The sequence below is a fragment of the Carettochelys insculpta genome, chromosome 1, assembly GCF_033958435.1.
Source record: "Carettochelys insculpta isolate YL-2023 chromosome 1, ASM3395843v1, whole genome shotgun sequence".
NCBI classification, from domain to species: domain Eukaryota; kingdom Metazoa; phylum Chordata; order Testudines; family Carettochelyidae; genus Carettochelys; species Carettochelys insculpta.
In genome coordinates this window covers 68037140-68055212 of record NC_134137.1, presented here as the reverse complement: position 1 = coordinate 68055212, position 18073 = coordinate 68037140, and the positions used below count along the sequence as shown (strand labels likewise).

The following is an 18073-nucleotide window of genomic DNA, read 5'->3' as shown; positions in this document are numbered from 1 at the left end:
CTGTACTCTGCACTCATTAGGACTCACCTGTGAACGAGTTCAGGGAATTGGACTTGATGACCTCTCAAGGTTCCTTCCAGTTCTATAGCGTACAGCTGCTGGGTTCTCTGGCTGCCCGCTGGACCCCCCACACCATGCGGCTGCCGGATTCCCCAGCTGCCCCAACCACCACACAGCTGCCAACCTCTACAGCTGCTTCCTCCTTCCCCATGTAGCTATTAGGCTTTCCAGCTCAACTCCCTGTAGCCACCACGCAGCTTCCAAGCTCACCAGCTGCCCTCTGCACCAGGCAGCTGCTCAGATTTCTGGTTCCTCACCCTGTACCACATGGTTGCGCCCACCATCATGCGAAATGAAATGAATCAAAATAACACTGTCAAAATGAAGCATTTCGACAATACCAACAAACAATTTTTCAATAGCTCCAAACTGAAACTTTTCACATTTGTATTTCTGTACTTTACATTTCTCAGGACTGGCCCGCTAGCCTTCTAACCACACGTGCTAGGTGCAGGCTGTGGAAAAAGTGGAGCAAAAAATGCATTTGATAGTTTGTTTTCAACTGGAGAAGGGAGTGAGGGCAAAGCACTCTGAGATGACGACATTAAACACCCATAGCTACTTGTGGTGTATTTTTTTCCCTGTAACACACTGGCACAGAAACCCAGAGTGTAATGTGGGTGCACGAACTGTTGGATAAGTACCCACAATGCACGGCTGACTCAGTCAAACTTAGCAAAGGTCATGGAGACACATGGTCAACTTTCTAAACATGGGTGGACACTCACCATTGACTTTATAAAATTGAGTTGTATAAAGTCAATTTTAATAGATTCAACTTTATTTCTTAGTGCAGACATAGCCGTGGATATCTGAGAACACAATTTCTTTTTAATCAGCTCATACAGTCAAGGATGGAAACAGAGCTGAAGGAAAGCCAAAGTTTCTGATTTGCAAACAAGGAGGAGACCTGAAGCAGAAAACTTGAAAGGAACTGCATGTGAAAACAGAAAGATGTATTTTTCCACAGCCTTGGAACCTGCAAGCTAGCCAAACATCAAATTTTCTCTTAGAACGTACAGACCTGAGGTCTTACAGCTCAGCTTTGTGGAAGAGACGGAACTGCTGGCTTTGTTTCACAGGTGAGCCACCCACATCCAATATTACCATAACATATTACGTGATCTAACATTTTATACCTTGTGTCTTTACAGTGCTTACAGAGTAACTTTAATAATGGCAGGACTATTACCTTTGTTTGGTAACAGTGTCATCACCTGTGTTATGAGCTCTGGTCTCAAAGGCCACAACACTCACTGGTGCAGACACTTTGAGCAATGGCACTGATGGATGATCTGCTTGGGCAACAGAATTTTTTTTTCTTTTTTGCAAGCTATGGTCTTCCACATTTTTAGGAAAAGAAAGAGATACTTTGTACCAGATCTGCCTGCTTCAGCAGAAGCTGAGATCACAGTTTTCGTCTGTCTTATCTAATTAGATTTAAGATCTTCAGGGCAGGATCTGTCTTCCATTACGTGTTTGTACAGTGCTCACAATGAGGCTCTGATTTAAGTTGGCGCTCCTGATGGTGATGTCACTGTTTCAGAGTAACAGCATCTGTACTCCCTCACTCTGTGATTTGCTCCAGGAGTGCCAGTCAGCTCCCAGGTTTCCAGGCTTCACTTGTCTCTGAATTGGAACCCTCTGACCCACTTCCTTCTGAAAACAGGCACTTTCTTGGAGGACAATGACAGTGTTTTTACAAGAGGCCACACAGCAAACACATTAACTCAGAGGGCAAAAAGCTTTACGGACAAAACATTTGAAAAACAATATACAGATTTAAATTCACACTCTGAACATACCAGAAATCACCCATTTTTCACTTGGAGAGACTGACAGGCAAACATAACATCCCTTCCAACCCTTCAGCAAGAGGTTGGGCCTCCTGAGAGACAGAAAGGCGTGTCCTTTAGCTAGAACTGCCAGGCATCCCGTTTTCAACCAGAAGGCCTGGTCAAAAAGGGACCCCGGTGAGCACAGCTGGCCAGGACACTAAAAGTCTGGTTGGCTGCAGTGGCCAGCTCTGTGTGGCTCCTGGAAGTGGCCGGCATGTCCCTCTGGCTCCAAAGTATATGGGTGACTTTGAAGGTTCCATGCACCAAACTCTCTCTTGGAGCCTGCACCTCCTTCCCCACCCCCAGCCCCAAACCCCCTCTTGAACTCAAACTTCCTTCCAGATCCTACAACGACTCTCACAGCCTAACCCTATGTCCCAGCCCTGAGTCCCCTTCTGCACTCTGAACCCCGTAGCCCCATCCTGGATCCCTCTTCTGCACTCCAAACCTGTCATCAGCTCTGCCCAGAGGCCACACGCCCAGCTGGAGCCTCACCCCTCTGGCAGTCCAACCCTGAGCCTCAGCCTTGTGAAAATGAATGAATGGGTGTGTGTGTGTGTGGAGGGGGACTTGAGAAGTTGGGATGAGTGGGCAGAATGGGTTGTGAAGTCATGAGTATTTCAGGGTCTGTAGGTCATTGGCTTTCTAGTCTCATTCTCCACATACTTCAGTGACCCATTTCAGAGGTCAGCACCTATTTGCTATTTCTGCATCTCCTTCAGAGTCTATCACCTAGGCCAGGGAGATACAGCCAAAGTCACCACGTTTGACAAAGATTTCTGGTCTTGAGAATCAGGATGGGCGAGAGCTGGAATACCCAGAACTCATGAACCTGAGACTTCCAGGCATTGGCTGTGCAGCCGTAGTTCATATTCTAAAATACCATTGTTTGGCTGTGTCTACACTTACGAAAAACTTCGAAATGGCCATGGCGCTGAATATTCTTATTAGCATGCTGCTGGTCACGGCACTTCAAAAGTGCCGTGTTTCGCTCCCGCGCGGCTCATCTATACAGGGGTCCTTTTCGAAAGGACCCTTCAAACACTGAAATCCCCTTATTCCTATCAGCTGAGGGCAGGCAGTCCTGGGTGTGGAGGGCAGCCAGCTCATAGGAATAAAAGGATTTTGATGTTTGCAGGGTCCTTTCAAAAAGGACTCCCATGTAGATGAGCTGCGCGCAAGTGAAACATGGTACTTTCGAAGTGCTGTGGCTGGCGGCACGCTAATGAGGCTCTGAATATTCATTTCAGTGCCTCATTAGCATTCTTCGATGGCCATTTCAAAGTTTTTTCATTAAGTGTAGATGTAGCCTTCATCTCTTTCAGAGTCCCCTGCTTTAGCTCACAGAGTGAAACCTGTAGGACCATAGGTCTTTTCTGACCTGGCCTGACTCTCTCAAACACATTCTGAATGCATGAAAATTCTGTATTTCATCACTGAATATTTTTCTCATGTAATTTATGTTTTTTTGCACAGACAGGTATTTAATAGATGAGAATCATTCGTATTTTAGCTCAATGACACCCTCGAGTGGTCAGAATAAAGAATTATACTTGAAAACAGAAAATATATAGAAAATGTTACCCTTTCAATTAGTGAACAAGAAAGCTGAGTAGCTAAATATAGGAAAAGATGCTATTTAAATATCTTCCCTTTTATCATATATGAAGGATTACAGCCATGTTCTGCAGAAACTTCATGACAAGTATAGCATTTAATGTCATAGAAAGGCTCATTTTTTGAAAGAATGTATCAGAATAAATCCCTCTGCTTCTGCCCACATCAACACTCACTGAAAAGTACTTCGGACAAAGAATAACATTTTCTAAAGCACTCAGCAGATACCCTAACTCTCCTTTTCTCCTTGCTCTTAGTACCCTAACTCTCATTGAAAGTGAGTCTTCAGCATCTAAATGCTCAAGTGACATGTGAAAGGATTTGAGAGCTTTTTATTATTTTACTCCAATTCAACAAACTGGTTTACAAATAGAACCAATGTCCTCTGGGTGCAGAACATGTGCCAGTTGCAATCCCGTAAACAGTCATTGGATCTCAATGGCCGTGTCTACACTAGCCCCAAACTTCAAAATGGCCACGCAAATGGCCATTTCGAAGTTTACTAGTGAAGTGCTGAAATGTACATTCAGCGCTTCATTAGCATGCGGGCGGCCGTGGCACTTCGACATTGACACAGCTCGCTGCCGCACGGCTCGTCCCGACAGGGCTCCTTTTCCAAAGGACCCCGCCTACTTTGAAGTCCCCTTATTCCCATCTGCTCATGGGAATAAGGGGACTTCGAAGTAGACGGGGTCCTTTGGAAAAGGAGCCCCGTCGGGACAAGCCATGCGGCGTCGCATCGCGTCAATTTCGAAGTGCCACGGCTGCCTGCATGCTAATGAAGCGCTGAATATGCATTTCAGCGCTTCATTCGTAAACTTCAAAATGGCCATTTCCATGGCAATTTCGAAGTTTGGGGCTACTGTAGACATAGCCAATAACACATAACTCTAGAAATAAATTTGAGCTACTAAGGTTTTTGTTTTTGTGTGCTTCCTCAAGCAGTACAATATTTTACTGCTGCAGGAAATCAAAGGAAATAATAAATGAGTTGGATAAAAATAAATTATTAACCTACCAAAAGGGTGAATAACTTATTAAGGAGCTGCTTACACACAACTAAGAAAGGGTACTTCAGTACTGCCTGAAAATTACTGAGAATTTAATAATAACTACAACATATCTGTCCTCAGACTAAACAAGACAAAAGGGAGGCATTTCTGAGGATGAAGGAAAAGACACAGCAAATAGAAAGCCCACCCCTTTCCAGGATCCAAAAAATACTCTCAACTTAATGTTACTCCTCATTACTTTGCAGTAATTCCAAAGCAACTCTCTTGAATTGCATTGTAACTACCTACAGAAGTGTTGCACATCTAAGGATCTCCAAGTGCTTTACAACATTAATTTATATAACAACCTGGTGCTGTAGCTACCAACCCCAATTTACAGATGAGGATACTGAGGTACAGACTACTTAAATGACTTGTTCCTAACTCCAGCTGGGGTTCCCAAAGATGCTGCCAGAGTTGGGGATCCTGCCAGACCCTTGAGTCTTGGCTTTAGCTAGGGATCCAGGCCCTGACAAGCTTCCAGGGGAGCTGCGAAGCCTGAAACACCAGCAGGTTTCCCATAAGAACCAGTCTGTTAACAGCTAACATTTTGTTAAATCTGTAACAAATTTAGTGAAATATTTTAATACAAGGAATTGGCATTTTTCAATGAAACTATATTTTGCCTGAAATGGGGAGTCCAAAATTAGATTAAACCAAGTATGCAAATGAGCCCCTATAGTGACCGAGAAAATTCCCATCCTGGTTCAAACCACATGTAAATGTGTCAAATTTGAATATAAGAGAGAGTTCAGCAGCCTCTCTTTCAAGAGTGTTGTGAAAATTCCTCTTCAGTGACATGCAAACTCTTAAGTCATTAACCGAATGGCCCACTCCATTAAAATGCCGGCATTTTGTCAGTCACTACAGGGGCTCATTTGCATACTTGGCTTAATCTAATTCTTGACTCACTCTCCCTCCCTCCCGCCCCCCGTTCTGCCCCTCTACTCTCTGATTTGCTCACCTTGATAATTTTTTTTTCTGATTTGTCCACCTTGATTACTGTTTTTGGTTCTCTGTGCCTTAAATATTGAGTCTGTTCTGGTATGGCTATGGTCTGAAGAAGTGGGTCTGTCCCACGAAAGCTCACCTAATAAATTATTTTGTTAGTCTTTAAAGTGCTACTTGACTGCTTTTTTGTTTTGATAGTATATAGACTAGCACAGCTTTCTCTCTGTTATTATTGAACTTTGTTCAACTTCTAAACTATACCTCAAAGCTTGTTTTATATATAAATATTATGATGTGAGTGGAGGACCCCTCAATTCTGAAGTAATTAAAAAGTAGATGGGACATAAAATTCAACAATGTGGTGTAGGACAGACCCAGACAATGGTAGAACTCAATAGGTCTTTTCTATCTCTAATATCTAGCCTGCCCTCTTAACAACAATCAACTAAGTCTACAGAGTGTTCTGTGTACATTGCCCTAAAACATTTATGGTAAGTTTTTTGTCCTTTTAAAAATAAGCACTTAAAATTAACCTTCGATGTCCATACTTAGACATCTAATAAAGTGGCCAGATTTTCAAAAGTGCTTAACACCCAGAACATTTAGCAGCTCCATTGGCAAAAATGGGTGTCCAGTGCTTTGAAAATCAGGTCACTTTATTAGGTGCCTAAGTTTGAGCTTAGATGCCTAACTTCAGATAGCCAGATGTAAACAGTTTGGAACGTTACATAAAATTCCTGTCACACACAAAGTCCAAACATTTTATGAAATATGGAAAAATTACAACATTTCTAAGGTAATTTGTACAAAGGTAATTTTAATTTTAGAAACAATTTTTGTACCCTCACGGTTTCAGAAACTTGAACATTTAAGTATAATGTAACATTTAAGTATACATATGCAACTGTTTTGAAGGCTAACAAAAGATTACGTCACTGGATCCCAACTGATTAATACCAAGGCCAAGTGCAACAGTTGTGGCTTTCCTCAACTGTTCCATGTTTGCTGAGCCTCATGAGTTGCTGTAGTTAAAGAAAGTTCAGAGGAAGTCCTTGTTGACATTTAATTTAAATACTATTTTCTCTCCATTGGGTTTGTTGCTTATGTGCATACTACCTGGTATAACATCTCTTTGTGGAAACCAAAGCATAAACCCACACATTATGTGCTAGACCTCTTCAAAAAAGACCAGTTAAATACTAAATTGTTTACTGCTGCACTATAAATGCCATTTGTTGAAAATAATGCATTTTGCAGCAAATTTGGTTTGTAATATCTCAAAATTGTAGACTTTTAAAATAGCAAAAAGTAGAAAAACATGAAGAAATGAAGACGATATGAGTTTGCAAACCAAAATGTGGGATTTCTTCTCAGTTTTTAGTTCAAATCAAGTGTTATATCATTTTAATATCTGATAATGCCCTGATATGAGACTTATCTCTTGCACTGTCAGAAGGAAGAAGCAGATGTGTTACTGGGACTTTTCAAACTTCTATAATCTTATATCCAACAAAAATGTGACACTGTGTGTCTGGTAGTTAGGAAGACTTAGAGTCAAGAGAACTAAATTCTATCAATATCTGGCTCAATATCTGGATGACGGTCGGTTTCAAGTGGGGTGCCGCAAGGCTCAGTTCTAGGGTCGGTGTTCAACATCTTTATTAATGACCTCTATGAGGGACTGGATTGCACCCTCAGCAAGTTTGCGGATGACACAAAACTAGAGGGAGAGGTAGATACATTGGAGGGTAGAGAGAGAATCCAGAGTGACCTGGATAAATTGGAGGACTGGGCCAAAAGAAATCTGATGCAGTTCAACAAGGAGAAGTGTAGAGTCCTGCACTTGGGGCAGAAGAATCCCAAGCATTGTTACAGGCTGGGGACCAACTGGCTCAGCAGCAGTAAGACGGAAAGGGACCTAGAGGTTATTGTGGATGAAAGGCTGGATATGAGTAAACAGTGTGCCCCTGTAGCCAAGAAGGCTAACGGCATACTGGGGTGCATTAGGAGGAGCATTTCGAGCATATCTAGAGAAGTGGTTATTCCCCTCTATTTGGCACTGGTGAGGCCACATCTAGAATATTGTGTACATTTTTGGTTCCCCCAATAGAAAAAGGATATGGATGTGCTGGACCAGGTTCAGCGAAGGGCAACAAAAATGATTAACGGGCTGGAGCATAAGAACTATGAGGACAGGCTGAGGAATTTCGGCTTGTTTGGTTTACAGACAAGGAGACTTAGGGGTGATTTAATAGCAGCCTTCAACTTCCTCAAGGGGAGCTCTAAGGATGAGGGTGAGAAACTGTTCTCAGTGGTGTCAGATGGCAGAACAACGAGTAATGGTTTGAAGTTAAAGCAGGAGAGGTGTGGGTTAGATATCAGGAAAAACTACTTCACCAGGAAGGTGGTGAAAGCATTGGCATGCGTTGTCTAGAGAGGTGGTGGATTCTCAATCCCTCAAGGATTTTAAGTCCCAGCTTGACAAGGTCCTGGCTGGGATGACATAGTGGGGGTTGATGCTGCTTGAAGCAGGGGACTGGACTAGATGTTCTTCCAGCCCTATGACTCTATGATTCAATAACTTGCCACCTAGTTACTCTGTGACCTTGACAAAATCCAGCAACCTTTCTGTAATTGTTATTACTCAATGTTGTAATATATTTTGACATTTTCAGACAAAGTATGCTTCACAAGCACAAAGTTGATTTTGGGGGGTTTGGTTTTTTTTATATGCAGCCGAGTTAGTTAACTATGGCTGAAAGTACAGTAATGCGATAAGACTGAATCAAAAGAGAGCTAAAGAACAAATGAATTAAAGCCAGTAATCCTGACACTGTTCTTCCAAGGTAAGAACACTTTTGATATTTTGTATCAGCGAGGTAGCTGAGTCAGTCTGTATCTTCAAAAATATTTTCAAAAATCATATATGTGGATAATACATGTGATTTCAAAAATATTTTCAAAAATAATATATGTGGATATTTTGCTATACCACATCAACCAAAGTACTCTAGTCCAAACTGACCACATTTGGCCATTAGATGGCACTAGCATTATTTTATTGAAAATGAAAATGGCTGGCACTGGTAAAGCAATAAATAACACAAATGTGCTACTAGAAGAGTGTTTTCTTTTCTCATGGCCTTTATGAAAGGCATTTGCGAGCTCCAGTAACAAGAACATGGCAGTGATTGCATGAATTTCTATAAATACAGAATATCTTGTGGAATGGAAGCTGGGGTGGGAAGAGAGAGTGAAAGGAGAATTATGCTTTCTGTCTACTAAATCCAATTTAAGCGTTGGGTTACTGGATCCCTTGAAAATAAAATGGAAAGATTTAATTTAGAAAAATATATTGTCCCATTTGAACTTGCTAGAAAAGGGGTTATACAGACTGATGAAGAACTGAAATAATTATAATTACTTAGAAAGATTAGATTTCCTTTTTGTGCAAAGAGACGAAAAAGGGAGTAACATATTTATAGGTTGAGATAATACTGAACAGCATGGCCACTTGGCAATATATGGCAAAACCTGGGACAGAATTCATACTCTCTTCATCATCATGTGCCACTGATTCACGTACTGGAAAACCTCTCTTACACAGATTATGAGACAAAACTGAATAGTACTGATGCTGCCCATGATGTTGCTAGCAGTGCACATACATACTAGCTGATACACATACATATTTTGTGTGTATGCATGTATGCAAACACCCGCACACAAAACTCACAGATTTATTTTTACATACGTTGTGTGTATGACGATACCGTCATTATCTACGAATCTATTCAGCAACGACAGTTTTCAGGCACTTATAATTTGGTCCATTCTGGCTAGATTCTCATGAGGACAGCAAAAGATACCATGCTCAAAACCAAACCTTTCTCCTGAAAAGTTTCAAGTATGGAGATAGTATATCTCTTAAAACAATTCCCAATTTTTTAAATTTAAATATTGGAAAAACACAATAGGTATCATTACCAGAACCTAAGAACAACCATATTGTGTCAGACCAATCGTCCAATCTCAGCTTCTGAAAGTTGGATGTTTAGGGATACCTAGAACATGGAGCTGTGTCCCTGTCCATCATGGTTAGTAGCCACTGGTGGACCTATCCCTCTAAGAAGTTATCTAGTATTTGTCTGACTCCAGTTACACTTTCTGCTTTCAGAACATCCCCTAGCAACGTGTTCCACAGTTTGACTGTGCATTGTATTAAGTATGTGCTTGGTTTGTTATAAATCTGCTAGAGACTATCAGCTCTACATATAATAAGTTCTTAAAAGACTAAATGATTTTTCATTTTTTCATTTATTTTCAGCAAAAAGGTCGATATGATTTTTGTTGTTGATCTAGGCCTAATTCTACTTCATGATACTTTTCACCACAATTTATTTCTAAACCACCAAAAACTTCAACTCACTGGCAACACTTAATGTTTTTAAACTGAGATTTGTTAAGTCCTACCTGCACAGGTCTACCATCCTCTTGTCCTATCATGTTTCTCCAGTCCTGCAGAGAGCGCTGTAGGCTGTCAAGTCCCGTCTCCCAAAGCCTGACACTGCCTCCCATGTCCACTGTAACCAAACCTACTTTGCCCAGTGGCGCCAGCAGAACATCTGTGTCTGAGATCTTTGCCAGCCATGATGTATATGGAGAGAGAGACATTGATCTGAAAAATAAAGCAAATTATGCTTTATATAATAGTCCCAATTAACACTAGACAGAATATTTCTGTAGCCAGGGTGGCATTTAAAAATACCCTGGAAATCTGGGCAAGGTCACAGTAGTCTGTACACTAGTGAATATGATCCATCGAAAATGCAAGTGAGATCAAGACTGGATCTGGCAGTCCCATTATATTACCCAAAACACACCACATACTGGAAATGGCTAGAGTGGAAAGATGCCTTTATAATGCAAATACTGGAACTAGATAGAGTGGAAAGATGCCTTTGTAATATGGATAGCTGAATAAAACACAGCCAAGATATATGTAGCATGGAATGTGCTGTACGAGTAATCTCCAACTCCAGTCTATATTAAGGAGATCAGTCCTTTTCAAGAGAATAATGGGGGAGAGAAGGGATGAAGTAACCCGCTAAAAGAGGAAACACAAAACTATTTCCTGGCTTATTTAGGATTGTATTGTGAATGTCAATTCCCTCGCTCGTTTGAGATGAGCAAGCAACAGAAGAACTAGGAAAGAGGGAAGCCGAGCAGAATCCAAAAGAGCATTTGTATCTTGACTACTATAATTTCTATGAATGACTGTCATGCAGGTACCAACCAGAAGTTTATTGGTGATCCCAAACTGATCATACTGGGAATTACAGGAAGGGTCAGAGAAGAGAAATAAAAAGACATGTTAAAATTGTCATTATAAAAATATTTAAATATTTAGCAAGGGAACGCATGAAAGTACAAAACAAACAGGAAAGAACAATCTAGAAGTTTTGGAATAGAGCTTTAAAATAATATGGAAATTTTCTCTAAGACCTGGTTTACACACCAAGTGGCACTGATTTAAACTTTTTCTATGTGTTAAATTACTCTGCAGGAAGCCAGGGTCTGAATCTACAGCATATCAGCTTGCCACATAGTAACTTCTCATGCAGACACATCTACAGTGTACCAAAAATCTTATGCTATGTCTACACTAGAGGGTTTGTTGACAAAACCCGCGGAGCATCCACACTAAACTTGTGTTCTGTCAACATACTCGGCACTTTCATTGACAGACTTCTGTCTCTCCCATGAGGCAGAATGCTTTTCTTGACAGAATCTGTTGACAAAAATCTGTGTGGATGCTCCAGGGGGCCCTCTGTTCACAGACAGGGCTACGGGGTCACTGGGCAGCCCTGTCTTCTGTGTTTCCGAGACCAGCTAGGCAGAGCGATTTGCTTTCATGCGTGGCCACAATCTGTCGAGAGAATTTTTGTTGGAAAATATCTTCCAACAGTAACTTCTGCCAACAGATTGCTGTAGTGTAGACATAGCCTTAGCGTGTGGCTTGGCTTAACCACTTCTCGAAACCATAGTATGCTAAGCCAAACTCTAGTGCTTTTCAGTGCTTTACAGCAGTGTCTACATGGGAAGTTACTGTGCAGCAAGCTGGTATACTGTAGATACACACCAGAGTTTGCCATGCAGTAATTTCCAATGTAGACAAGGCCTTCGTTGATCTGGCACAACTTAATATTATGTTGGTTTAAAAATCCCTTAAATCAGTTCATCTTAAATCAGTGTGTAATCATCTTAAACTGAACTGATTTAAAGACTTTAAATCCTACATTAGGAGAGGTTGTACCAGGCTAACCGAATAGGTTTTAACAAATAAAATTTGTGAGTACAATGTATGCAGACAACGTTCATCATCTAACAATGTGCAATCAAATCACTACAATTAAATAAAATGTTGGTTGGACTTCCACAAAAGTGTCTGCATTACTATGTGTAGTAGTTAGCTCCATGTTTCCCAATCTTAATACAGAAGGAAAGCTTTGAAACCTGTATTCAAAAAAGCATCCTAAGCTGAGAAAGCATGCAAGCATGAACTGAAGTCCCAATAAAATAACTACTAAGGTTGAAAGAGATCTCCATGAAGCCCTGTTAGTATCTCAAAACAATACTACTTTTCTTTAAAGGCATTCTAAACTTTTTAAAACACACAAACATTACAAAGAGTGGAAATGAACAGTTAGGATATCCAGTATGTTCTTTACTACTGTATCATCCTGCACTATTCACCAGCATCCCATCTAGTTAATAGTGCCAATTTGGCCTAAACTTTGCCCCCTTGTTTTGCTCTGTAACATAAATATACTATTGAGTGTATAGTTTTGATTTTATCAATTATTTATTAAAAGTACAGTAAATATTTTAAGAGGAGTATGATCCCAGGGTCTGTTGGTAGAGTTCTATCATTTTTTTTGTGTAATGTGTTGGAGTAAAAAAAATATTTTCATAAACAGAATTGGAATGATTGATCTGTTTAGCGTTATGAAATGTGCTACTAATATGATGATGCTATAACATTATGTAATGAGATCCTGAAAGTTTGTTATTTTAACTATATTAATTACACTGCGTGGCAATTAATATATGTTGTTTTCTATAGTTAGGGATGTTTTCATGTATATATATACAAACACACACACACACATTTGTATTACAGAGTAGTAGAACTGAACCCTTACAAAGGAAATATAATTTTGTAATCTATTTTGATACTGCACATAGTTGTGAAAAATTTTATCAGACAAAATTAATGCTGACATAAGATGTGATTATGCAATTTCTGGCAGAAAGTTACCTTTGGGGCATGTTTTTGGAATTTGAAAATAGGGCTTATAATGAAAAGGTATTTTCAATCTCACTTATGAAGCAGTTATTATGGTTTCACAATAAGAAGCATCTTTGGAGCCAAAAAGGTTCTAAATATAAGTTATCTGCCCACACATGAAGGAAAGAGCCAAACAGGACTTTGATATGTATATTAGTTTTGGCCTGCTCTACACTACAGAGTTAAATCATCCTAAATTATGCAATCCCAGATAAATGAATAATGTAGCTGGAGTTGATGTAGCTTCAGTCGACTTATTGCAGTGCCTATGCCACACTGGATGGAGGGGAGAAACCCTTCTATGAACTGACCTTACAGGTCTTGCTCTGATGCAGTATCAGAGTCAATGGGAGAACAATCTGAATTCATACCTTTTAACCTATATGCTAAGGCATTGCAAACATGGCTTTTTCCTGCCAAATGATCTCTCTACAAGACAAAACACCCAGCTGCAGAATTGTTCTTTGGCTGAATATACTCAGAACCTTTAGGCTGTGCAAGCCTTGAGAAACACAGATGAACAATCACTTCTAAAAATAGAGATGTAGATAGGTCAATTCCATAGTATATTCCTTTAAAAAATTACACGAAGGAAAGTTAGTGATGCAAAATGAGGCATTCAAAATTCAGGAAATAATTTCACATAAAACAAAACAGCAGTCATGCAGCACTTTAAAGACTAACAAAGTGATTTATTAGATGATGAACTATCATGGGACAGACCCACTTCTTGGGCTTGTCTACACTACCTCCCTACTTTGAAGGGAGGGTGATAAGCAGGGTGTTGGGAGATTATTAATGAAGTGCTGCGCTGCATATGCAGCACTTCATTAAGCTAATTTTCCCCCGTGGCAACTTTGAAGTCTTAAACTTCCCTTTACTCCTCAAAATTTTGCCCTGGCACTTTGAAGTACCAGCGGGTGAGCCGTGGCTACACGCGAGCCGGCACATTGATGTTAAACACTTAGAAGTTGCCATGGGGGAGAATTAGCTTAATGAAGTGCTGCATATGCAGCACAGCACTTCTTTCATAATCTCCCAACACCCTACCTACCATCCTGCCTTTGAAGTGGGGAGGTAGTGTAGACAAGCCCCTTCAGATCTATAGAGTTTCCAGTCCAGATCCAGTTATATAGCACACAAGTCCAAAAAAAATTGCAATACAAATTGACAAATCGAATATAGAGGACTGAAGAAGTGGAGTGGCGGATGTTAAGTGTCTTACCTGAGATAATTACAATCATCAAATGAAGGGAAGCAGTCCTTGTATGCGTGAGATAATTGCTGTCTTTGTTCATACTAAGTGTTAATGTGTCGAATTTGAATAAGAACCCCAGTTCACAAATCTCCCCATGTAATCTCCTTTTAAAGTCTTTTTGTTGTAGGATGCATATTCTCAGGTCTTTAACAGAATGGGCCACTCCATTGAAATGCTCACTGATAAGCTTATGTGTATTGGGATTCCTAATGTCTGCTTTGTATCCATTCATTCTTTGGCAAAGTGTTTGTCCGATGTACACTGTAGAGTAGCATTGCTGGCACACAATGACATATATAATATTGGTCGAGATACACGAGAATGAGCCCTGGATCTTGTAATTTATGTTATTAATTACGAGAATATGCATCCTACAACAGAGACTTTAAAAGCAGATGACATTGGGAGATTTGTGAACTGGGGTTCTTACTCAAATTTGACACATTAACACTTGGTATGAACAAAGACAGCAATTATCTCACGCATACAAGGACTACTTCCCTTCCTTTGATCGTCATAATTATCTCAGGCAAGACACTTAACATCCCCCACCCCTCACCCACCTACTTCAGTCCTATGTATTTGATTTGTCAGTTTTTTATTGCAATTTTTTCTGGTCCTCTGTGCTATATAACTGGGTCTGGATTGGAAATTCTATAGATCTGAAGAAATGGGTCTGTCCCACAAAAGCTCATCGGCTAATAAATCATTTTGTTAGTCTTTAAAGTGCTACATGACTGCTGTTTTGTTTTGGTTGGAATACAGACTAACACAGCTACCTCTCTGTTACTGCTTAATTGTATATGAACTTTGAGGGTACGGGGGGGGAAAGAAACATCTCATTTAAAATCTGGACTCATACCATACATGCCCTTAAAAATAAAGTGGAATGAGACATATGTTTTTAAATCAATATAATATTTCATACATTTTGGTACCAATGAAAAGTGGGAAGATAGAGGTATCCTTAAATAACAATCAATGTGGAAAAAAAAACTAGAATTCATAAGCAAATACATTTTTAAAATCTCACTGTGCACCCCTGAAGATGAATTCATTATTGTAAGCTGTGATGGTCATACAGTCTATCTAAGGTACTCATATCATCTCACAATATTTAAGGTATTTACTATTCAACAGCCCTGGTAGGCCAGACACTCCATTTTGCAGATTAGAAACTGAGGTAGAGACAGATTTAAGTGATTTGCCTGACGTCATACAGGAAGTCTGATGGAGAAGGAACTTGGAGTCCAGTCCTCCTGCCACTGGACTGTCTTTCCTCCTTCCTCTCTGTATAAGACCTTCGACAGCAAAATCAAAAATAGCAGAGACAGGGGAAAAAAGAACAAGGAAGAAGGAGAGAAATGAGGAGAGAATGGGTGAAATGAGAGGAAATGGGGAGGGGAGAAAAAAGAGAAGAGGAAGGTACCTTTACCATCAACTGCTAACAGTCCCCCCTGCTCTGCTCTGCCCTCTCCTGTACCAGACAATGAATAAACACAACTTTTTAAAAGAGAAGTACACCATACACAGCTGTTGAAGAGTTTTGCACATTGGAGTAAACATTACTATCACATGAGTAGGTAGTCCAATAGGTAATAAATAAGGAAACAGTGAAGCAAAACAACCGTTGCTTTACATAAAAAAATAAGAAAAGCAAATATCTATTCTAAGCAATAGAGCTTAATGAACTGTACGTGTTATTCCTACAAGATGAAGCTGTTTTAGTGATGGAAATCAGATACCTGGGAATAGGGATATATTTCAGTTTCTTTGAGTTAAGGTCTGTTACTTCCAGATATCCAGCTGTTTCTGGAGGAGTGATATCTGCAGATAAATAACGGTATTAAAATTACTTTAGCTGCATCATTAATAAAATATTACTTTTGTATTAATCAGAAGAAATTTAAAGATTATATAACATACATCAGAAAACTATAAGCTCTCATATTAATCATAGGTCTAAACATAGCAATTACTGAATTTTACGTAACAGTCAGCAATTAGGGGCTATAATAATAAAAGAGCAACGTTGTATAGTGTAGTTAATGTCGACACAGTGCATAAATAAAGTACTATTCACAAAAATGCCAATCAGGCATGACTGCAGTCTCTACCTCATTTCTTTTCTTTGTCAATTATGATAATGGATATTGTTAATCTGACTGTATATTTGGGAAAACATTTCAAAACACCGTTTTAAAAAATATTGAAAATTGCAAGGTATATATTAAGGTACATGTTGGGATAACTTTTAAGGCAATCATTTTTTCTGAGGGGGAAAAATACTAACAGATCCCCCATCAAGTTCTGCACAATTCTACAGCAGCCAGCGATAACTAGGCTACTTACAAATGTATATCCATTAGTATGATATAATACAACTTTTGCTTATATTAAATATCTCAGTTGCTCCCTCTGCATAAATTCTGTGGCACCACATACTTCCTGGTTGGCAATTAATAAATAGTAAAGAACTATAGTATACATTATGTATACAAAATGTCATGGTCATTAATGGAACAGAATTCCAAATTTTCTATGCAAAATCCACGCATCGTATCCAAGTATGCTGAAGGAGAATCTCCATTAGCTGCAGCAATAGTGGGCTTTTTTTTTCCTATTTGGGCATTAAAGACAAGTAGAATTACACATGTGTAAGTCAATCTAATATTCAATCCAGCAGAGAGCAGAAGCACACATATATGTATTATCCTGCAGGTACAAATAACATATCTATACCTCTAATTTTTACTTTTAAAAGTATCGGTGAAGGTGACCACACAGTGAGCAGGAAAAAAAAATCATAAAATTAATTATGAACATGCTTACTTGCTCTCTCAGAAGTAAACCAGAATAAAATGTATACCCCACGCTATGTCACTGCAGTTACTCTGCTATATGCAATACTAACAGAGGGAATGCAACAGAACATAAAAACAACCATCCTGAGTCAGATCAATGGTCCATCGAGCTCGGTATCCTGTCTTCTGACAGTGGCCAATGTCAGATGCTTTAGAGGGAGTAAATAAAACAGGACAATTTCAATTGGTTAACCAAATCACTGTGATTCAGAGCCAGCTTCTGGTACTCAGAAGCTTAGGGACACTCAAGAGCATGAGGCTGAATCCCTGCCTATCTTGGCTAGTAGCCAATCATGGATCTACTTTACATGGATTTATCTAATTTTTTTTTTTTTTAAATCCAGTTATACTTTTGGCCTTCACAAAATCCTCTGGCAATAAGTCTCTCAGACAGACAGAGCTGTATGAAGAAGCACTTCCTTATGTTTATATTAAGTCTGCTGCCTATTAATTTAATCAGGTAATCCCATTTTTTGTATCGTGTGAGAGGGTAAATAACACACCTCTCTCCTATACTTTTTTTTCCTTCTTTTAACCAGTTAAGGATCCATCAGAGAATCTTCCTTCTCATCCTTACTTTGTTCAAGAGTCCTTGGTGGGAGACCTTGTCAAAAGTTTTCTAAAATCCAAGTATCCAAGTTGGGGGCATGTGTCGACAAGCCCTTAGGGTCCTCAGAACTTACTAATGCTCAGTTTATCAATTTGTTCCAAAACTTCCTTTACTGACACTTTAACTGGGGACCCTTTTCCAGATATGTAAACTAAAAAATATGGCTCTGGTACAGTGACCTCCCTCAGAACTTCTGAATTAAAGACCAATGCACCTTCAGCTCCTCAATTTCTCAATGCCCTTACGGACTGTTTGGCAGGCTTCCTGTTTCTGTTAGGTTTTTGCTTGTTATATCTTGTGTTATTTGCTAGTTACTCTTCACATTCTTTTTTGGTCTTCCTAATTATATTTTTACACTTGTCTTGTCAGAGTTCTGGTGCTTTCCATTATCTTCAATAGGTTTGATTTTCAGTTTTTAAAACAGATATAATTTTATTTCTAATCATTTCTTTTACTCTATTTAGTCATGATA

The 18073-nt window shown here is 39.5% G+C and overlaps 1 protein-coding gene across 6 annotated transcripts in view; it reads right to left on the bottom strand.

The window, feature by feature from the left end:
• Nucleotides 1-18073, bottom strand: part of VWA8 (von Willebrand factor A domain containing 8) — a 279042-nt gene that overhangs the window by 31438 nt on the left and 229531 nt on the right. For all 6 annotated transcript variants that reach the window (XM_074988426.1, XM_074988442.1, XM_074988464.1 and 3 more), the window contains 2 exons: nt 15873-15954; nt 9992-10196 (listed from right to left, as the gene is read on the bottom strand). In XM_074988426.1, the coding sequence (XP_074844527.1) occupies nt 9992-10196; nt 15873-15954 (287 nt within the window). The remainder of the gene's footprint in view (nt 1-9991; nt 10197-15872; nt 15955-18073) is intronic.